The sequence below is a fragment of the Coregonus lavaretus genome (genome assembly GCF_964263955.1).
Source record: "Coregonus lavaretus genome assembly, chromosome: 4".
NCBI classification, from domain to species: domain Eukaryota; kingdom Metazoa; phylum Chordata; class Actinopteri; order Salmoniformes; family Salmonidae; genus Coregonus; species Coregonus lavaretus.
In genome coordinates this window covers 67,163,821-67,187,496 of record NC_139991.1, presented here as the reverse complement: position 1 = coordinate 67,187,496, position 23,676 = coordinate 67,163,821, and the positions used below count along the sequence as shown (strand labels likewise).

Sequence of the window (23,676 nt, the reverse complement as noted above, 5' to 3'; positions counted from 1 at the left end):
CACACTACGCCGTCATGGATTAAAATCCTGCAGCGCACGCAAGGTCCCCCTGCTCAAGCCAGCGCATGTCCAGGCCCGTCTGAAGTTTGCCAATGACCATCTGGATGATCCAGAGGAGGAATGGGAGAAGGTCATGTGGTCTGATGAGACAAAAATAGAGCTTTTTGGTCTAAACTCCACTCGCCGTGTTTGGAGGAAGAAGAAGGATGAGTACAACCCCAAGAACACCATCCCAACCGTGAAGCATGGAGTTGGAAACATAATTATTTGGGTATGCTTTTCTGCAAAGGGGACAGGACGACTGCACCGTATTGAGGGGAGGATGGATGGGGCCTTGTATCGCGAGATATTGGCCAACAACCTCCTTCCCTCAGTAAGAGCATTGAAGATGGGTCGTGGCTGGGTCTTCCAGCATGACAACGACCCGAAACACACAGCCAGGGCAACTAAGGAGTGGCTCTGTAAGAAGCTTCTCAAGGTCCTGGAGTGGCCTAGCCAGTCTCCAGACCTGAACCCAATAGAAAATCTTTGGAGGGAGCTGAAAGTCTGTATTGCCCAGCGACAGCCCCGAAACCTGAAGGATCTGGAGAAAGTCTGTATGGAGGAGTGGGCCAAAATCCCTGCTGCAGTGTGTGCAAACCTGGTCAAGACCTACAGGAAACGTATGATCTCTGTAATTGCAAACAAAGGTTTCTGTACCAAATATTAAGTTCTGCTTTTGTAATGTATCAAATACTTATGTCATGCAATAAAATGCAAATTAATTACTTAAAAATCATACAATGTGATTTTCTGGATTTTTGTCTGTCTCTCACAGTTGAAGGGTACCTATGATAAAAATGACAGACCTCTACATGCTTTGTAAGTAGGAAAACCTACAAAATCGGCAGTGTATCAAATACTTGTTCTCCCCACTGTATGTCGATATTATTCTCTGAAGCTATCCGGAACATATCCCAGTACGCGTGATCAAAACAATCTTGAAGCGTGGATTCCGATTTGTCAGACCAGCGTTGAATAGTCCTTAGCACGGGTACCTCCTGTTTGAGTTTCTGCTTATAGGAAGGGAGGAGCAAAATGGAGTCGTGGTCAGATTTGCCAAAAGGAGGGTGGGAGAGGGCCTTGTATGCATCACCGGAAGTTGGAGTAGCAGTGGTCGAGTGTTTTAGCAGCGCGAGTACTACATTCGATGTGTTGATAGAACTTTTCCTCAAATTTGCTTTGTTAAAATCCCCAGCTACAATAAATGCAGTTTGCATAAAGTCCAGTGAAGTTCTTTGAAGGCCGTCGTGGTATCGGCTTGAGGGGGGATATACACGGCTATGACTATAACCGAAGTAAATTCTCTTGGGAGATAATACGGTCGCCATTTGATTGTGAGGTATTCTAGGTCGGGTGAACAAAAGGACTTGAGTTCCTGTATGTTATCACAATTACACCATGAGTCGTTATTCATAAAACATACACCTCTGCCCTTCTGCTTCCCGGAGAGATATTTATTCCTGTCTGCGCGATGAACTGAGAACCCAACTGGCCGGACCGACTCAGACAGTATATCCCGAGAGAGCCATGTTTCTGTGAAACAGAGTATGTTACAATCCCTGATGTCTCTCTGGAAAGAAACCCTCGCCCTGAGCTCGTCAACTTTATTATCCAGAGACTGAACATTAGCGAGTAATATACTCGGAAGCGGTGGGTGGTCTGCACGCCTCCTAAGTCGGACTAGAAGATCGCTCCAAGTACCTCTTCTCTGGCGTTGTTTTGGGTCGGCCTCTGGAATCAGTTCAATTGCCCTGGGGGGTGCGAACAAAGGATCCGCTTCGGGAAAGTCGTATTCCTGGTCGTAATGCTGGTAGTGCTGGTGAGCTACCGCCGCTCTGATATCCAATAGTTCTTCCCGGCTGTATGTAATAACACAAACAATTTTCTGGACTAATAACATAAGAAATAATACATAAAAAAACAAAATACTGCAAAGTTTCCTAAGAGCTAGATGTTATGTATGGTACGACGTGCTGTACGTTGTTATGGTTTACGACAGTGTGCTGCTTTACGGATGAATGGGTTGTCAGAATGAGTGGCACATGTAATTAAACGAGAGAGTGATGTACAATGTGAAACTGTGCGTTCTTCTACAGCTAGGCTAGATATAACACTAGAAGCAAGGCAGCCCTCTCTGTCGACGCCATTTACCTTGTGTTGGTGTTAGTGTGATGGTTTGGGGTTTCTTCGCTCTCTCAAGACCTGGACGACTTGCTTAATAGAATAACTCATTAATTCTGCTCTGTATCAGAGAATTCTACAGGAGAATGTTAGGCCATCCATCTGGGAGCTGAAGCTGAAGCGCAGCTGGGTCATGCAGAAAGACAATGATCCAAAACACACAATCAAGTCTACATGAAAATGCCTAAAAAGCAACAAATTTGAGGTTTTGGAATGGCCTAGTCAGACCTAATCCCAATTGAGATGTTGTGGCAGGACTTCAAACGAGCAGTTCATGCTTGAAAACCCACAAATGTCGCTGAGTTGAAGCAGTTCTGCATGCAAGAGTGGGCCAAAATCCTCCACAGCAATGTGAGAGACTGATCAACAATTACAGGAAGCATTTGGTTGCAGTCATTGCAGCTAAAGGTGGCACAACCAGTTATTGAGTGTAAGGGGGCACTCAGGTTCCTTTTATCTAATATTAGGTTTTGGTTGAAGATCTGATCAAAAATATGCAAAAATAAGAGAAAATCAGAAAGGGGGCAAACACTTTTTCACGGCACTGTATGTTCGTATGTGTATATATAAGTTTGGACACACCTACTCATTCAATTTTTGTCTTCTTTATTTTTACTATTTTCTACATTGTAGAATAATAGTGAAGACATCAAAACTATGAAATAACACATATGGAATCATGTAGTAATCAAAAAAGTGTTAAACATATATTTGAGGTTCTTTAAAGTAGCCACCCTTTGACTTGATGAACAGCTTTGCACACTCTTGGCATTCTCTCAACCAACTTCACTTGGAATGCTTTTCCAACAGCCTTGAAGGAGTTCCCACATATGCTGAGCACTTGTTGGCTGCTTTTCCTTCACTCTGCGGTCTGACTCATCCCAAACCATCTCAATTGGGTTGAGGTCAGGGGATTGTGGAGGCCAGGTCATCTGATGCAGCACTCCATCACTCTCCTTCTTGGTCAAATAGCCCTTACACAGCTTGGAGGTGTGTTGGGTCATTGTCCTGTTGAAAAACAAATTATAGTCCTACTAAGCCCAAACCAGATGGGATGGCATATCACTGTAGAATGCCGTGGCAGCCATGCTGTGTGCCTTGAATTCTAAATAAATCATAAGCAAAGCACCCCCACACCATAACACCTCCTCCTCCATGCTTTATGGTGGGAAATACACATGCGGTCTCACAAAGACACGGCGGTTGGAACCAAAAATCTCCAATTTGGACTCCAGACCAAAGGACACATTTCCACCGGTCTAATGTCCATTGCTCGTGTTTCTTGGCCGAAGCAGGTCTCTTCTTCTTATTGTTGTCCTTTAGTAGTGGTTTCTTTGCAGCAATTCGACCATGAAGGCCTGATTCACACAGTCTCCTCTGAACAGTTGATGTTGAAATGTGCCTGTTACTTCAACTCTGTGAAGCATTTATTTGGGCTGCAATCTGAGGTGCAGCTAACTCTAATGAACGTATCCTCTGCAGCAGAGGTAACTCTGGGTCTTCCTTTCCTGTGGCGGTCCTCATGAGAGCCAGTTTCATCATAGCGCTTGATGGTTTTTGCAACTGCACTTGAAGAAACGTTCAAAGTTCTTGAAATGTTCCGTATTGACTGACCTTCATGTCTTAAAGTAATGATGGACTGTCGTTTCTCTTTGCTTATTTGAGCTGTTCTTGCCATAATATGGACTTGGTCTTTTACCAAATAGGGCTATCTTCTGTATACCACCCCTACCTTGTCACAACACAACTGATTGGCTCAAACGCATTAAGAAGGAAAGAAATTCCACAAATTAACTTTTAAGAAGGCACACCTGTTAATTGAAATGTATTCCTGGTGTGAAGATTGCGCCAACAGAGAGGGCTGCCTCGCTTCTAGTCCTTAGGAAACTTTGCAGTATTTTATTTTTTGATGTATTATTTCTTACATATAGCCGGGAAGAACTATTGGATATCAGAGCGGCGGTAGCTCACCAGCACTACCAGCATTACGACCAGGAATACGACTTTCCCGAAGCGGATCCTTTGTTCGCACCCCCCAGGGCAATTTAACTGATTCCAGAGGCCGACCCAAAACAACGGCGCCAGAGGAGAGGGAGCCGGAGTGGTCTTCTAGTCAGACTTAAGAGGCGCGCACACCACCCATCGCTTCCGAGTATATTACTTGCTAATGTCCAGTCCCTAGATAACAAAGTTGACGAGATCAGGGCAAGGGTTGCTTTCCAGAGAGACATCAGGGATTGTAACATACTCTGTTTCACAGAAATATGTCTCTCTCGGGATATACTGTCCCCATCCATACAGCCATCTGGGTTCTCAGTACATCGCGCCGACAGGAATAAACATCTCTCCAGGAAGAAGAAGGGTGGGAGGTATGTTTCATGATAAACAACTAATGGTGTAATTGTAACAACATACAGGAACTCAAGTCATTTTGTTCACCTGACCTAGAATTCCTCACAATCAAATGCCGACCGTATTATCTCCCAAGAGAATTCTCTTAGGTTATTGTTACAGCCGTATATATCCCCCCTCAAGCCGATACCACGATGGCCCTCAAAAAACTTCACTGGAGTTTATGCCAACTGGAAACCATATATCCTGAGGCTGCATTTATTGTAGCTGGGGATTTTAACAAAGCAAATTTGAGAAAAATTCTATCAGCATATTGACTGTAGCACTCGCACTGGAAAAACAATGGACCATTGTTACACTAACTTCCGCGATGCATACAAGGCCCTTTCCTTTCGGAAAATCTGACCACGACTCCATTTTGCTCCTCCCTTCCTATAGGCAGAAACTCAAACAGGAAGGACCCGTGCTAAGGACTATTCAACGCTGGTCTGACCAATTGGAATCCACACTTCAAGATTCTTTTGATCACATGGACTGGGATTTGTTCCGGGTAGCCTCTGAGAATAATATAGACGTATACGCTGATTCAGTGAGTGGGTTTATAAGGAAGTGTATAGGAGATGTCGTACCCACTGTGACTATTAAAACCTACCCTAACCAGAAACCGTGGATAGATGGCAGCATTCACGAAAAACTGAAAGCACGAACCACTGCAGTTAACCATGGTAAAGTGACGGGGATTATGGCAGAATACAAACAGAGTGGTCGTTCCCTCCGCAAGGCAATCAAACAGGCAAAATGTCAATATCGCAATTCAACGGCTCAGACACGAGACTGTGGCAGGGTTTACAGACAATCACGGACTACAATAGGAAAACCAGCCACGTTGCGGACACCGATGTCTTGCTGCCAGACAAGCTAAACAAGTTCCTTGCCCACTTTGAGGATAAAACAGTGCCACCGACGCGGCCAGCTACCAAGGACATTTAAACGTGTTAACCCTCGCAGGGCTGCCGGCCCAGACGGCATTACTAGCCGCATCCTCAGAGCATGCGCAGACCAGCTGGCTGGTGTGTTTACGGACATATTCAATCTCTCCCTATCCCAGTCTGCTGTCCCCACATGCTTCAAGATGGCCACCATTGTTCCTGTACCCAAGAATGCAAAGGTAACTGAACTAAATGACGATCGCCCCGTAGCACTCACTTCTGTCATCATGAAGTGCTTTGAGAGACTAGTCAAGGATCATATCACCTCCACCTTACCTGTCACCCTAGACCCACTTCAATTTGCTTACCGCCCCAATAAGTCCACAGACGATGCAATCGCCAGCACACTGCCCTATCCCATCTGGACAAAAGGAATACCTATGTAAGAACGCTGTTCATTGACTATAGCTCAGCATTCAACACCATAGTACCCTCCAAGCTCATCATTAAGCTTGAGGCCCTGGGTCTTAACCACGCCCTGTGCAATTGGGTCCTGGACTTCCTGACGGGCCGCCCCCAGATGGTGAAGGTAGGAAACAACTTCTCCACTTAGCTGATCCTCAACACTGGGGCCCCACAAGGGTGTGTGCTCAGCCCCCTCCTGTACTCCCTGTTCACCCATGACTGCGTAGCCATGCACGCCTCCAACTCAATCATCAAGTTTGCAGATGACACAACAGTAGTAGCCTTGATTACCAACAACGATGAGACAGCCTACAGGGAGGAGGTGAGGGCTCTCAGAGTGTGGTGTCAGGAAAATAACCTCTCACTCAATGGCAACAAAACAAAGGAGATGATCGTGGACTTCAGGAAACAGCAGAGGGAGTACCCCCCTAGCCACATCGACGGGACAGAAGTGGAGAAGGTGAAAAGTTTTAAGTTCCTCGGTGTACATATCACTGACAAACTGAAATGGACCACCCACACAGAGTGTGGTGAAAAACCCTCACAAACCTTTACAGATGCACAATTGAGAGCATCCTGTCAGGCTGTATCACCGCCTGGTACGGCAACTGCACCGCCCACAACCGCAGGGCTCTCCAGAGGGTGGTGTGGTCTGCACAACGCATCACCGGGGGCAAACTACCCGCCCTCCAAGACACATACAGCACCCGATGTCACAGGAAGGCCAAAAAGATAATCAAGGACAACTACCACCCGAGCCAGCCTGTTCACCCCGCTATCATCCAGAAGGCGAGGTCAGTACAGGTGCATCAAACCTGGGACCGAGAGACTGAAAAACAGCTTCTATCTCAAGGCCATCAGACTGTTAAACAGCCATCACTAGCACAGAGAGGCTGCTGCCTACATACAGACTTGAAAATCACTGGCCACTTTAATAAATGGAACACTAGTCACTTTAATAATGCCACTTTAATAATGTTTATATATCTTGCATTACCCATCTCATATGTATATACTGTATTCTATACTATCTGTTGCATCTTAGCCTATGCCACTCAGATAATGACATTGCTCATCCATATATTTCCTTTACTTAGATTTGTGTGTATTAGGTATTTGTTGTGGAACTGTTAGATATTACTTGATCGATATTGCTGCACTGTCGGAACTAGAAGCACAAGCATTTCGCTACACTCGCAGTAACATCTGCTAACCATGTGTATGTGACCAATACATTTGATTTGATTTGTGTGGTTCCCACTGTGAAGCATGGAAGAGGAGGTGTGAAGGTGCTTTGCTGGTGACACTGTCAGTGATTTATTTAGAATTCAAGGCACACTTAACCAGCATGGCTACCACAGCATTCTGCAGCGATACACCCTCCCATCTGGTTTGCGCTTAGTGGGACTATCATTTGTTTTGACCCGAAACACACCTCCAGGCTGTGTAAAGGCTATTTGACCAAGAAGGAGAGTGATGGGGTGCTGCATCAGATGACCTGGCCTCCACAATCACCCGACCTCAACCCAGTTGAGAATGTTTGGGATGAGCTCGACCGCAGAGTGAAGGAAAAGCAGCCAACAAGTGCTCAGCATATGTGGGAACTCCTTCAAGACTTTTGGAAAAGCATTCCAGGTGAAACTGGTGAGAGAATGCCAAGAGTGTGCAAAGCTGTCATCAAGGCAAAGGGTGGCTATTTGAAGAATATCAAATATCAAATATATTTTGATTTGTTTAACACTTTTTTGGTTACAACATGATTCCATATGTGTTATTTCATAGTTTCGATGTCGTCACTATTATTCTACAATGTAGAAAATAGTAAAAATAAAGAAAAACCCTTGAATGAGTAGGTGTGTCCAAACTTTTGACTGGTACTGTAATTCTGGACCCCTGCTCTACACCAATGACTGTATATATGAATGGACAAAGCCATCGATCACGTGACACCATTCATTCCTATGTGAAGACTCAATAGCACATTGAAGCCAAATTAAGTCGGTTAAAATGGTGTCTCATGGAGACATAACATTACAGAGTTTCTAAACCCAGTGGCGCAACATCCCCAGACTTGCAAAACAGACCAAGCAGACCAGGCCGGGGTTTGATAAGTAAATGAGTGAAGTGAAAAATTATTCATTAGTTGTTAATTTTCTCGAAATGTAAAGGCTCAACCTAGATTCGAGCCAATATCTTAAGTAGTTGAACAAGTTATTACTGCAACCTCGTGAAAATGACAAACGGCATACATTAACATTTTCGTCCAAAAACACTTTATATGGAAGGAGTGCCTTTGATTTCACGGCCTGCACGACCGTTAGACCCGATGACTGTTTCTGCGCATGAGCTTAGTTAGCCAACGTTGCCATGACATCATCTACAAGCGTTATCGGGGATTTGTATTGGAGAAGCAGTTTCTGCTTATCTTCATACTGTACTGTATTTGATAACATGCACAGTTTGAACTACTCCAGGATGTGACGTTGCAGGCTAGCTCAGTGCTGCCCCTTCACATTGAGTGACTCAAGTTGAAGGCCGACCAGGGTACATCTGGTCGGCCTCCACTGCTCTATACTCTCTTTCCTCCTCTACTGATGATACTGCACGCGCTAGAGTATCTTGTGTCCTGCCTAGGCATCTCTTAGCTTTGTGCACCTTGGAAGCAACCACTTACTAGGTAGAATGGGGGAGGGGGGTACTCTTTGCCTGGTCCATTCAGTCTGCTCCCGATGCAAAATAACACTGACAGATCTTTTTATAAATAATTATGATAAAACGTGGGCTTAAAACTGAAGTTCCGTTTTTTAATTTAATATCCCCAAAAAAATAAAAAATAAAGGAAAAATCTGAGGGGTCACATGTTTTTGTGCGCCCTATGGACATGATGCCACTGGCTGTTGCTCTAACATGGCAACTCAGCGCAAATGTGCCAATTGAATTTAAACGAGGAAACAGTCGGTGGTTGTATTTGATTAACTTTTTATTAAAAGGGTATGGATTTCAGCAAATAAAGAAAGCAACAGAGGACAAAATTAGGTACATGGTAAGGGTTTAAGAATGTACAATTTTGAAGTATTGATTGTACAGCAACTCGAAGGAGTTGGGAGATTCACTCCAAAAACTCTAGTCTCCACTCAACTCCGCAGATGAAATCAGCGTGGAGTTGAGATACTTGGCTAATTTCTAAATAGTCTGGACTGTCTGGATTTATTAATTTATGGAAAGGTTTGTGAACCTGCGCAGCGCCGTACATCAAGCTAACCCTTGTGAACAAGCAGCCAAATGCTTCCCAGAACTGGATACAACGTGACGACATCCTAACAAAGAGTTCTTCGTACTTCTCCCAAGAAATAAGAGCGACAACCTGATAGATTATTTTCCCTCTTTGGAAAAAAGCTATTTCTGAACATTTTCTACATCAATCTGGGAGAGCACTTTGATGCGTTTTGGCATGGCCACGATAATCTCCACCCCTGCCCTCTTTCTCTTGCCCTTGGGGGTGGGCACTGTTTTGACGCCAGCGTCCTTCTGATCCAACATGGTCTCACTCTGAGCCTGGAGAACGTCCAGTTTCTGCCTGAGCTCCTGTAGGTGGTCAATGTTGTTGATCCCGCTCACATTCTCCATGATGGATTTGAGTTTGGCCACACACTCCCTCTGCAGTTCCTCCCTCTGCAGTTCCTCCCTCTCCCGCGGACCCTGTGAAGCCTGTGGGGCCACCCACTGTGTTTGTATGCTATGCAGTTGTAACTGTGGAGTTTGAGGAGTTTGCACCAGTGGCACTGTTTCTTCAGGCCCATCCCACTGAAGAGAGACTGGGGAAGCTGGGGAGAGATGCATTAGACCATTGAGGGCTTCCTCTATCTCCTCCTCCGTTGTGGTGTGTGAATGCAGAGTGAGCAGAGGGTGGTCCCTGTATTTGGGACAGAGGTGCTCCCAGGTCCAGTTAGGCTCAGACCTGAAGACGTGACAGAAGTGTTCACAGGGCAGGCGCTGGTCCCTCCACACCTCACACTCACAGGAGGGCCAGGTGGCCTCTGAACCGAAGCTGACCGTGTAGGACCGCCCTGACTGCCCCGCCGTGCTCTCTGCCCCACTCTTCACCCGAAAGGTGCCGTTGGCGGCGTCACTGGCCTGCTCCACCACAATGTCGGAGTCTTGCAGGGCGGCAGACATGTTGTCCATCACCAGGGCCACCACACCCAAAGGGCGATGCCACAGGAACGGAGGCGCAGTGGGGTTGAGGCTGTACTCGCCGGAGGACTGGCTGTTGAGGTCTATGTACCTGCAGGTTCAGGGAGTGTAGCAGGTTTTTAGATTGACCAAACATCATAACACTTACATTAAAGGGGCATTACACTCCTAAATAAAAGTTTTAAAAAGTAGTCTAATGTCAAGATCCTATGCCATTGGTTGTGCAGAACAAGCAACACATCTTAACCCCAAATGAATGGAAAAGATGAGCACCGCAAATCTGGAAATTATATGATGCCTATCTTCCATTCATTTTGCAGATATCTCAACAGAAGACCACTTTTGACAGCGAATACCATTCTAAATGACAGTGAATCCTATTCTAAAACGGACTTACCTTTGGTGCATCGGTGGGAAGTAGTCATCAACAACAAACTGCAGCATTTGGCTCAGGGTGTCTTTTTTATGGACCTTCATGTTGTTATGTGTGAAAAAGTCGCTCTGCATCTCCAGACCTCCGTTCACCACAGACACAAAGTTGACAATATCAACCCTCACAGCGTTCGCCCATCTCTGAATGAACAAAAACAGCAGCATGTCACTAACCTCTGTATGCACCATCATTAGACTAGGATGCACATTATGGACCTATAGCTAGCATATTATGGATCTATAGCTAGATACCGTATCATGGATATAGCTGTATGAAAAAATGTATGCACTCACTAACTGTAAGTCGCTCTGGATAAGAGCGTCCGCTAAATGACTAAATAGCTAGCAAAAACATAACACACTTGTTACTGCTACAGACTACTGTCTACATACAGTATATATGGTTTAAACATGCTGTCTGCTTCAGGATGAAAGCACCTCTAAGCACAGGTCTGAGATCTGCTTTCCGTCTAACCACTCTGACCTTCATTAATACGCAGGTGAAGACAGAGCAGGTCCAGGACCTGACCCTATTGCCCCTGTGATGTCATTAATTGACATGTGCACTACAAACCTTCTCCTCTGACAGCCACTTGTTAGTGAACCAGTTCTTAAAGAGTTGTCTCTTCTCCAGCCAGATGGGGCTCTGCTGTAGTCGTTCTACTGCCCCCTGGTGTTGCTCTCTGGTAAGGGCTCCAGCGATGGCCTTCATCATATCAAAGATCCCCTCCTGGTTGGTGATGGCTCGGGACCGGTTGCTCAGCCACTTGGTCCAGGTCCTCTCCCGCAGGTGATCGCTGAAGACTGCCTGAGCACCTGAGATTGGAATGTGAAATAGTCCATAATTAGCTAACTCTAACCCCATCATCCTCTAGTACTTAAAAGACTGTAACAGTTTAAACCTTTTCTTGACCAACAAGTCTTTTCAAAGCCAACCGTGTTGAGAGCACATTATGGAGCTAACTTGCTTTTCCCACCTCATAGCTAACATTAAAACCTCACCACTGTTCACCTGTGAATGCGGCCTCCACCGCCTTCATCTCCACAGGGCAGTGTTCAGTGAGGATGTAGGCTGGGCTCCAGCCCCGGTTCCACTGCCTGAACACCCCCAGCGCCTCCCCCAAGGCTTCGGCGCTCCTCGACTGCACCACGAACAGGCCCACGGGCGCCACGCTCACATTGGTGCGCACGCACAGGAAGAAGAGTGGCAGGGGGAAGCGCGTCCTCTTGTAGGCCGCGTCCAGGAAGCACACCTCCTTGCCATACTGCCGGAGCAGCCGCCGCTGCCAGTCTGTCTGGTAGCACAGCAACAGGTTCTCGCTCTCTGATTGGACCCTAAGTAGGAAGTTGATTCTAGGAGCTTCCGCCTTCCAATTCTCTGCCAGGGTCTAAGGGGGGAGACAGAGTAAAACCAAAGTTGGGGTCATGTTAGGGTCACAGAGCTGGTAATCATAATAGCTGTACATGGTTAATAGCTGAGGTGCAACTTCTGCATCCTTTCAACTATTTAAGTGCTAACCAAACTCCTTTTTGCTCCAACGTGAGCTTTATATATGGAAGTGAACCTTGACTTTTGCTATAGCATGTCACTGTCTTATTCTAAACTACACCAGTGATATTTCCATGGCCTTAAACAATCCCAAATATTCGTAAATTGCATTGAAACATACAGCTAACACCACAAGCCCCAAAGGTCTTATCTAAGAAGACAATCCAAATATCTGCTGAACATGTGGGATACAGTCGTGGTCAAAAGTTTTGAGAATGACACAAATATTAATTTTCACAAAGTCTGCTGCCTCAATTTTTATGATGGCAATTTGCATATACTCCAAACTTTGTGAAGACCAATACTTGTGTCATTCTCAAAACTTTTGACCACGACTGTAGATGGAGCACAGCGCAGCCTTCTCACCAGCAGGTTGACCAGGTCTATTTTGCTGTAGTGTTCCTCCGCGATGACCTGAGCCATGACGGCATGGATGGTTTTCTCTGTGGGGAAGAAGCGCCTCAGCGGCGGCGGGGTCGTGTCTCGGAACAGCTCCGTCCGCACGTACTGGACCATCTGGTTCTTTACCTCCTTCACCTTCCTCACCCCCTGCTGCACCAACGCTCGGATGTAACCTTTGACCCTGTCGTCCACCTGATCTGCACCCTGAGGGAGCGAGGAGAGAGTGGCGTTTGTTAAGTAGGGAGAAAATAACCCTAACCACTGTTACAGGGTTAGATACTTGTATTCTTCAGGGAATTTTAAGAGATTAAGGTTTTATTACATCTGTGTACCGAACGGACATAAAGGCTTACAGATACTTGATATGTAGCCTAAAGAGAGTCCAATGCAATATATCCCATGGTAATAGTATAGTAATACCTTGCCAATTGGATGGCCCTTGTGGTCAGTGACACTGGGTATTTTGAGGAAATACTGTATCTTCCACGGCACCGAGGCTGGGTCTGTCTGGAGAGCTTGTTTGATGGAAATAGACATGACCCTCCTCAACCGTGATGTGTCCTTCTCCAACTGATGCAGTGTGGCACGAGTGCGCACACACACACACACACACACACACACACACACACACACACACACACACACACACACACACACACACACACACACACACACACAGAGATAGAATTAAGTGTACTAGTCTGAGGTGCGTGATCACTGGTGTAACATAATAAACATATACACACATTATTTCACCGGTACCTTGAATCCAGGGAACTTGACAATGCGGCTGATTGTGAACACAGCAGGACATGCTACCTTCTTGGTTTTCAGCAACAGGTTTCTTTTTTCCTTGCCATCTTTTGCCTGAAAGACCAAAATGAGTGGCAGGTAAGAATATAATTGTTGAGATTGGTTGTGAACCCCACAACTACCTAGAAGCATTGATGAAACCAGGGTCGTATTCATTATCATCAAGGACATCAACCACCCGACATCAACCACCCGAGCCACGGACTGTTCACCCCACGATCATCCAGAAGGCGAGGTCAGTACAGGTGCATCAAAGCTGGGACCGAGAGACTGAATCCCAGCTTCAATTTCAAGGCCATCAGACTGTTAAATAGCCATCACTAGCCGGCCTCCACCCAGCACCCTGCCCTGAACTTAGTCAATGTCACTAGCCGGCTACCACCCGGTTACTCAACCCTGCACCTTAGAGGCTGCTGCCCTATACACATAGACATGGAATCACTGGTCACTAATAATGTTTACATACAGTTTTTACTTATTTGTGGTCAAAAGTTTTGAGAATGACACAAATACTAATTTACACAAAGTCTGCTGTTTTGATGATGGCAATTTGCATATACTCCAGAATGTCATGAAGAGTGATCAGATGAATTGCAATTAATTGCAAAGTCCCTCTTTGCCAAGAAAATGAACTTAATCCCCAAAAAAACGTTTCCACTGCATTTCAGCCCTGCCACAAAAGGACCAGCTGCCATCATGTCAGTGATTCTCTCGTTAACACAGGTGAGAGTGTTGACGAGGACAAAGCTGGAGATCACTCTGTCATGCTGATTGAGTTAGAATAACAGACTGGAAGCTTTAAAAGGAGGGTGGTGCTTGAAATCATTGTTCTTCCTCTGTTAACCATGGTTACCTGCAAAGAAACGCGTGCCGTCATCATTGCTTTGCACAAAAAGGGTTTCACAGGCAAGGATATTGCACCTAAATCAACCATTTATCGGATCATCAAGAACTTCAAGGAGAGAGGTTCAATTGTTGTGAAGAAGGCGTCAGGGCGCCCATGAAAGTCCAGCAAGTGCCAGGACCGTCTCCTAAAGTTGATTCAGCTGCGGGATCGGGGCACCACCAGTGCAGAGCTTGCTCAGGAATGGCAGCAGGCAGGTGTGAGTGCATCTGCACGCACAGTGAGGCAAATATTTTTGGAGGATGGCCTGGTGTCTAGAAGGGCAGCAAAGAAGCCGCTCGGGGAACAAAACATCGACATTTTGGGTCCATGGCCAGGAAACTCCCCATACCTTAATCCCATTGAGAACTTGTGGTCGATCCTCAAGAGGCGGGTGGACAAACAAAAACCCACAAATTCTGACAAACTCCAAGCATTGATTATGCAAGAATGGGCTGCCATCAGTCAGGATGTGGCCCAGAAGTTAATTGACAGCATGCCAGGGCGGATTGCAGAGGTCTTGAAAAAGAAGGGTCAACACTGCAAATATTGACTCTTTGCATAAACTTAATGTAATTGTCAATAAAAGCCTTTGACACTTATGGAATGCTTGTAATTATACTTCAGTATACCATAGTAACATCTGACAAAAATATATCATAACACTGAAGCAGCGAACTTTGTGAAGACCAATACTTGTGTCATTCTCAAAACTTTTGACCACGACTGTGCACTACCAGTCAAAAGTTTGGACACACCTACTCATTCAAGGGTTTTTCTTAATTTTTACTATTTTTTACATTGTGGAATAATAGTGAAGACATCAAAACTATGAAATAACACATATGGAATCATGTACTGACCAAAAAAGTGTTAAACAAATTAAAATATATTTTATATTTGAGATTCTTCAAATAGCCACCCTTTGCCTTGATGACAGCTTTGCACACGCTTGGTATTCTCTCAACCAGCTCCATGAGGTAGTCACCTGGAATGCATTTCAATTAACAGGTGTGCCTGTTAATTTGTGGAATTTCTTTCCTTCTTAATGCATTTGAGCCAATCAGTTGTGTTGTGACAAGGTAGGGGGGGTATACAGAAGATAGCACTATTTGGTAAAAGACCAAGTCCATATTATGGCAAGAACAGCTCAAATAAGCAAAGAGAAACAACAGTCCATCATTACTTTAAGACATGAAGGTCAGTCAGTACAGAACATTTCAAGAACTTTGAAAGTTTCTTCAAGTGCAGTCGCAAAAACCATCAAGCACTATGATGAAACTGGCTCTCATGACGACCGCTACAGGAACGGAAGACCCGGAGTTACCTCTGCTGCAGAGGATAAGTTCATTAGTTACCAGCCTCAGAAATTGCAGCCCAAATAAATGCTTCACAGAGTTCAAGTCACAGACTCATCTCAACATTAACTGTTCAGAGGGGACGGTGTGAATCAGGCAAAGAAACCACTACTAAAGGACACCAATAAGAAGAAGAGACTTCCTTGGGCCAAGAAACACAATAACTTGATATTAGACCGGTGGAATTGTGTCCTTTGGTCTGGAGTCCAAATTAGAGATTTTTGGTTCTAACCGCCGTGTCTTTGTGAGACGCAGTGTGGGTGAACGGAAGATATCCGCATGTGTTGTTCCCACCGTAAAGCATGGAGGAGGAGGTGTTATGGTGTGGGGGTGCTTTGCTGGTGACACTGTCTGTGATTTATTTAGAATTCAAGTCACACTTAACCAGCATGGCTACCACAGCATTCTGCAGCGATACGCCATCCCATCTGGTTTGGGCTTAGTGGGACTATCATTTGTTTTTCAACAGGACAATGACCTAACACACCTCCAGGCTGTGTAAGGGCTATTTTACCAAGAAGGAGAGTGATGGAGTGCTGCATCAGATGACCTGGCCTCCACAATCCCCCGACCTCAACCAAATTGAGATGGTTTGGGATGAGTCGGACCGCAGAGTGAAGGAAAAGCAGCCAACAAGTGCTCAGCATATGTGGGAACTCCTTCAAGGCTGTTGGAAAAGCATTCCAAGTGAAGTTGGTTGAGAGAATGCCAAGAGTGTGCAAAGCTGTTCATCAAGTCAAAGGGTGGCTACTTTGAAGAACCTCAAATATAATGTTTAACACTTTTTTAATTAATACATGATTCCATTTGTGTTAATTCATAGTTTTGATGTCTTCACTATTATTCTACAATGTAGAAAATAGTAAAAATAAAGAAGAAAAAATTTGAATGAGTAGGTGTGTCCAAACTTCTGACTGGTGCTGTATATACTGTATTTTACTGTGTTCTAGTCAATGCCATCCTATTCAACTTTTGCTGTATATATACACACTATTCTATCCTACGTATTCTACAGATATACTAAATATTCTATCCACATACTGTCCATAATGTCCATACATCACATACACACATATATATATATACACACACATACAGTGAGGGAAAAAAGTATTTGATCCCCTTCTGATTTTGTGTATGTTACAGCCTTATTCCTCATCAATCCACACAATACAACATAATGATAAAGCGAAAATAGGTTTAGAAATTTTAGCAAATGTATTAAAAATAAAAAACAGAAATACTTTATTTACATAAGTATTCAGACCCTTCGCTATGTGACTAGAAATTGAGCTCAGGTGCATCCTGTTTCCATTTATCATCCTTGAGATGTTTCTACAACTTTTTTGGAGTCCACCTGTGGTAAATTCAATTGATTGGACATGATTTGGAAAGGCACACACCTGTCTATATTAGGTCCCACAGTTGACAGTGCATGTCAGAGTGAAAGCCATGAGGTCGAAGGAATTGTCCGTAGAGGTCTGAGACAGGATTGTGTCAACGCACAGATCTGGGGAAGGGTACCAAAAATGGTCTGCAGCATTGACGGTCCCCAAGAACACTGTGGCCTCCATAATTTTTAAATGAAAGAGGTTTGGAACCACCAAGACTCTTCCTAGACCTGGCCGCCCGGCCAAACTGCATAAATATGCCAAAAGTGCAAAAAGCACCTCTGGCAGCGATTACAGCCTCAAGTCTTCTTGGGTATGACGCTACAAGCTTGGCACACCTGTATTTGGGGAGTTTCACCCATTCTTCTCTGCAGATCCTCAAGCTCTGTCAGGTTGGATGGTGAGCATTGCTGCACAGGTATTTTCAGGTCTCTCCAGTGATGTTTGATCGGGTTCAAGTCTGGGCTCTGGCTGGGCAACTCAAGGACATTCAGAGACTTGTCCCGAAGCCACTCCTGCGTTGTCTTGGCTGTGTGCTTAGGGTCGTTGTCCTGTTGGAAGGTGAACCTTCACCCCAGTCTGAGGTCCTGAGCGCTCTGGAGCAGGTTTTTATCAAGGATCTCTCTGTACTTTGCTCCATTCATCTTTCCCTCAATCCTGACTAGTCTCCCAGTCCCTGCCGATGAAAAACATCCCCACAACATGGTGCTGCCACCACCATGCTTCACCGTAGGGATGGTGCCAGGTTTCCTCTAGACGTGACGGTTGGCATTCAGGACAAAGAGTTCAATATTGGTGTCATCAGACCAGATAATCTTGTTTCTCATGGTCTGAGAGTCCTTTAGGTGCTTTTTTGGCAAACTCCAAGCGGGCTGTCATGTGCCTTTTACTGAGGAGTGGCTTCCGTCTGGCCACTCTACCATAAAGGCCTGATTGGTGGAGTGCTGTAGAGATGGTTGTCCTTCTGGAAGGTTCTCCCATCTCCGCAGAGGAACTCTGGAGCTCTGTCAGAGTGACCATCGGGTTCTTGGTCACCTCCCTGACCAAGGCCCTTCTCTCCCGATTGCTCAGTTTGGCCGGGTGGCTAGCTCTACGAAGAGTCTTGGTGGTTCCAAACTTCTTCCATTTAAGAATAATGGAGACCACCGTGTTCTTGGGGACCTTCAATGCTGCAGACATTTTTTAGTACCCTTCCCCAGATCTGTGCGTCGAAACAATCCTGTCTCGGAACTCTACGGACAATTCCTTCGACCCGATGGCTTGGTTTTTGCTCTGACATGCACTGTCAACTTTGGGACCTTATATAGACGTGTGTGTCTTTCCAAATCATGTCCAATTAATTGAATTTACCACAGGTGGACTCCAATCAAGTTGTAGAAACATCAAGGATGAGCAATGGAAACAGGATGCACCTGAGCTCAATTTCGAGTCTCATAGCTAAGGGTCTGAATACTTATGTAAATAAGGTATTTCTGTTTTTTATTTGTAATACATTTGCAAAAATGTCTAAAAACCTGTTTTTGCTTTGTCATTATGGGGTATTGTGTGTAGACTGATGAGGACATTTTTTTTATTTAATCCATTTTAGAATAAGGCTGTAACGTAACAAAATGTAGAAAAAGGGAAGGGGTCTGAATACTTTCCGAATGCACTGTATATACAGTGCCAGTCAAACGTTTGGAAACACCTACTCATTCAAGGGTTTTTCTTTATTTTTACTATTTTCTACATTGTAGAATAATAGTGAAGACATTACAACTATGAAATAACACATATGAATCATGTAGTAACCAAAAATGTGTTAAACAAATCAAAATATATTTTATATTTGAGATTCCTCTAATAGTTAACCTTTGCCTTGATGACAGCTGACTCATCCCAAACCATCTCAATTGGGTTGAGGTCAGGGGATTGTAGAGGCCAGGTCATCTGATGCAGCACTCCATCACTCTCCTTCTTGGTAAAAGAAGAAGCCTGGAGGTGTGTCGTGTCATTGTCTTGTTGAAAAACAAATGATAGTCCCACTAAGCCCAAACTAGATGGGATGGCGTATTGCTGCAGAATGCTGTGGTAGCCATGCTGGTTAAGTGTGCCTTGAATTCTAAATAGATCACAGACAGTGTCACCAGCAAAGCACCCCCACACCATAACACCTCCTCCTCCATACTTTACGGTGGGAACTACACATGCGGAGATCATCCGTTCACCCACACTGCGTCTCACAAAGACACGGCGGTTAGAACCAAAAATCTCACATTTGGACTCCAGACCAAAGGACACATTTCCACTGGTCTAATGTCCATTGATCGTGTTTCTTGTCCCAAGCAAGTCTCTTCTTCCTATTGGTGTCCTTTAGTAGTGGTTTCTTTGTAGCAATTCGACCATGAAGGCCTGATTCACAGTCTCCTCTGAACAGTTGATATTGAGACGTGTCTGTTACTTGAACTCTGTGAAGCATTTATTTGGGCTGCAATTTCTGAGGCTGATAACTCTAATGAACGTATCCTCTACAGCAGAGGTAACTCTGGGTCTTCCATTCCTGTGGCGGTACTTATGAGAGCCAGTTTCATCATAGCGCTTGATGGTTTTTGCGACTGCACTTGAAGAAACGTTGAAGAAAAGTTCTTGACATTTTCCAGATTGACTGACCTTCATGTCTTAAAGTAATGATGGACTGTCGTTTCTCTTTGCCTATTTGAGCTTTTCTTGCCATAATATGGACTTGGTCTTTTACCAAATAGGGTTTTCTTCTGTATACCCAACCTACCTTGTCCCAACACACCTGATTGGCTCAAACTTATTTAGAAGGAAAGAAATTCCACAAATTAACTTTTAAGAAGGCACACCTGTTAATTGAAATGCATTCCAGGTGACAACTTCATGAAGCTGGTTGAGAGAATGCCAATAGTGTGCAAAGCTGTCATCAAGGCAAAGGGTGGCTATTTTTTGGTTACTACATGATTCCATATGTGTTATTCAATAGTTTTGAAGTCTTCGCTATTATTCTACAATGTAAAAAATAGTAAAAATTAAGAAAAACCCTTGAATGAGTAGGCGTGTCCAAACTTTTGACTGGTAGTGTGTGTATATATATATATATATATATATATATACACACACACACACACACACATACATACACACACACTCTGGACTCCGACATTGCTTGTCCTAATATTTATATATTTCTTAATTCCATTCTTTTACTTTTAGATTTGTGCGTATTGTTATGAATTGTTAGATATTACTGCACTGTTGGAGCTAGGAACACAAGCATTTCGCTACACCTGCAATTACGTCTGCTAAATATGTGTATGCGACCAATAAAATCTGATTTGATTAGGCACTATATGGAAGAACATTTCCTGAAATAGGGTGGGACAACCTGAACTCCAATAAGAAAAGCTATTTTCCGTTTTCCATTGCACAATGTTTTGAAAAGATTTGCTATGGTGTGTCGTAATGAATTTGCTCCAGGTTCAGATGCACAATACATCCTAATAATTTACATGGAACACTTCAAAGCTGTTTCAGAATATCATAGATATTAGCACCCTTTGATCCTCAAGTTCCTGCCTCTTCTTGATTCCACACTTTGCCCGGCCCCGGTGGCATCCCATCAGCTTGTGTCCGATGAACACGAAGGGCACGCCGTCAAAGGGGATACAGGGAGTACCCTTGCCGTACTTCCATTCCCAGTATAGCCTGTTCTTGTGGTCCTGTGGTTTCCAACCTGTTTTGCAGAACACATTGAAAGAGCCATGAGTCCAGGGGTGTATTCGTTAGTCGGATTCTGCTGCAAAACGTTTTGCAACGGAAACCATTTACTGTCTAGGTACCAAATAGAAGCAAACAGAGCAAACGGAATGGGGCGGGACCTACCTGAATTTGTCCAAAATAAACTCTTGTTTTTGTTGCAAAACATTTTATGTTTGGAGTAAACTGTTTCTGACTAATGAATACATCCCAGTAGTTTGCAGAATATACATCACTAGCTATGTAAGAATAATAATCAATCAATGTAGGTAGCTAAATAGTATAGAAGGGCTAAAATATAGCCAGTCACTCTGGTGATTGTTTGCACTGTCTGTAGCTTGATCAATGCAAGTTTGCAACACTCAAAGATTTTTTATAATTAACCCAAGATTGTTTCCAATAGGAGAAAATGAATCATAGTGAGCAGAACAAGCAAGGAGGTGGGCGGAGCCAAGCACGAGCTAGTGCTATCCTATTGGCGCGTTCTAACATTTATTTGCATATTTCCGTTAGGGAACGACTACTCTGTGAAGTGCGCTTGTGCAATAACTCAATTCGCCCTTGCACTCCTTCTAAACAATGTCATTTTATAAAACTTTGGCAAAGGGGTCTACAAAACGCAGTCCACTCTGTTTGTTACAGATTATAGTTTTGAAAACTGTCTGGAGATCAAATGTTTAATCAATGAGAAAATTAGCAGAACGTTGACCAAAATCAATCTCGCTCCATGTTCTTCCACTGCCGGCCACTGGGCTTCCTCTCATCACCATGTTTGGTAGTGAGTGGAAACACCAACCGGATGCTTCACATTTATACATCCGGTACAATATCTGGCTGTCTGTGACGCTCTATAGCTTGCTAGCTAGCTTACCTTGGTCATTGAAGCGCTTGTCCACACGGTAAGAAATATATTTCACACAGGTTGACTCTTCGACGTGTGAGATATGCTTATTGACCTCTTCAATTGTTTCAAAGACCGCTTCGTTGCTCATTTTTGCTTATTATCTGCTACCAACGCAGAGAAACAGTCACGTAAACATTCAAATAATGTAGCTAGCTAAGTACCAGCACAGAGTTTCTAAACCCAGAAGCACAACATCGCGAGACTTCTGGCAACGTTTGCGAGACCGACCAGGCCGGGGGTTGGGGTTTGAGACGTCAATGCGCAGTTCGGCGCGAGACGATTGTTTAACCCGCGGACGTGTTTTTACCATAGAGAACGATAGAGGCCTCTAGTGGCCAACAGGCCATTAAGGGCTTCCACAATGTTACGCCAATTTTGATGTTTTCAAAGTAGTCAACTGGGTGGGGATCCCTATGGGTTGTAGCCTCAATGGCGCTGCCCATGCTGTCGCTATAATGGCACAGAAATAAAGATGAGTCCTATCTATCTCTATTTTTTCTACCAATGATTTATATTTACATTAATGACCTATAGGGGCGGTGTTGAAGCCACTGTGCCTCCATCTTGGCACACCCTTACCATCATCAAAAATATTTTATCTTAGAAAATCATTTATTAAAGGTGCTACATCAAGAATGTCTCACCCATGTGGAAGCTAGGCAACAACCTCTCCCTTTTCCCAGCCTATAGGGAGGAGGTCAGAGACCTGGCCGTGTGGTGCCAAGATAACAACCTCTCCCTTTTCCCAGCCTATAGGGAGGAGGTCAGAGACCTGGCCGTGTGGTGCCAAGATAACAACCTCTCCCTTTTCCCAGCCTATAGGGAGGAGGTCAGAGACCTGGCCGTGTGGTGCCAAGATAACAACCTCTCCCTTTTCCCAGCCTATAGGGAGGAGGTCAGAGACTTGGCCGTGTGGTGCCAAGATAACAACTCTCTCCCTTTTCCCAGCCTATAGGGAGGAGGTCAGAGACCTGGCCGTGTGGTGCCAAGATAACAACCTCTCCCTTTTCCCAGCCTATAGGGAGGAGGTCAGAGACCTGGCCGTGTGGTGCCAAGATAACAACCTCTCCCTCAACGTGATCAAGACAAAAGAGATGATTGTGGACTACAGGAAAAGGAGGACCGAGCACGCCCCCATTCTCATCGACGGGGCTGTAGTGGAGCAGGTTGAGAGCTTCAAGTTCCTTGGTGTCCACATCACCAACAAATTATCATGGTCCAAACACACCAAGACAGTCGTGAAGAGGGCACGACAAAGCCTATTCCCCCTCAGGAGACTGAAAAGATTTGACATGGGTCCTCAGATCCTCAAAAAATTATACAGCTGCACCATCGAGAGCATCCTGACTGGTTGCATCACTGCCTGGTATGGCAACTGCTCGGCCTCCGACTGCAAGGCACTACAGAGAGTAGTGCGTACGGCCCAGTACATAATTGGGACCAAGCTTCCTGCCATCCAGGACCTCTATACCAGGCGGTGTCAGAGGAAGGCCCTAAAAATTGTGAAAGACTCCAGCCACCCTAGTCATAGACTGTTCTCTTTGCTACCGCACGGCAAGCGGTACCGGAGCGCCAAATCTAGGTCCAAAAGGCTTCTTAACAGCTTCTACCCCCAAGCCATAAGACTCATGAACAGCTAATCAAATGGCTACACGGACTATATCCTGCTAATGTTTAGCCTCAGCCCAAACTTTCTCGCCATTACCAGCTGTTGTCTTAGCGGTCTCGAATAACACCTGTGATTGCTTTATGCCTCTCTCCCATGTCAATATGTCTTGCTTATTGCTGTTTCGGTTATTTCTTATTGTACTATTTCACTGTAGAGCCCCCAGCCCAGCTCAACCTGCCTTAGACAGCTCCTTTGTCCCACCCCCCATACACGCGGAGACCGACTCAATCGGTTCCTCCAGTGATGCTATCTCTTTCATCGTTACCCAACGCTTAGGTTTACCTCCACTGTACTCATATCCTTCCATATCCTTGTCTGTACATAATGCCCTGAATCTATTCTACAACGGCCGGAAA

General features: G+C 44.8%; 1 protein-coding gene across 1 annotated transcript; it reads right to left on the bottom strand.

The window, feature by feature from the left end:
• Positions 1–8,927: 8,927 nt before the first annotated feature.
• Positions 8,928–21,852, bottom strand: LOC311127930 (uncharacterized protein). Its single transcript, XM_084159831.1, has 9 exons — positions 21,619–21,852; positions 20,546–20,724; positions 13,309–13,413; positions 12,967–13,116; positions 12,511–12,750; positions 11,608–11,983; positions 11,170–11,411; positions 10,561–10,736; positions 8,928–10,254 (listed from the first exon to the last, which is right to left on the bottom strand). Exons 1-9 carry the CDS (start codon positions 21,737–21,739, stop codon positions 9,366–9,368), a joined length of 2,478 nt encoding a protein of 825 aa, XP_084015957.1. The 5' UTR covers positions 21,740–21,852; the 3' UTR covers positions 8,928–9,365.
• Between the last annotated feature and the right edge of the window lie 1,824 nt (positions 21,853–23,676).

Excerpts from the sequence above, each read along its gene's own strand:
- LOC311127930 (XM_084159831.1), bottom strand. The coding sequence starts at position 21,739 with ATGAGCAACGAAGCGGTCTTTGAAACAATTGAAGAGGTCAATAAGCAT. Across the intron at positions 11,984-12,510 it reads TAGACCTGGTCAACCTGCTG|ACCCTGGCAGAGAATTGGAA; the intron begins GTGAGAAGGCTG and ends CTCCCCCCTTAG. Across the intron at positions 10,737-11,169 it reads AGTGGCTGTCAGAGGAGAAG|AGATGGGCGAACGCTGTGAG; the intron begins GTTTGTAGTGCA and ends TTGTTCATTCAG.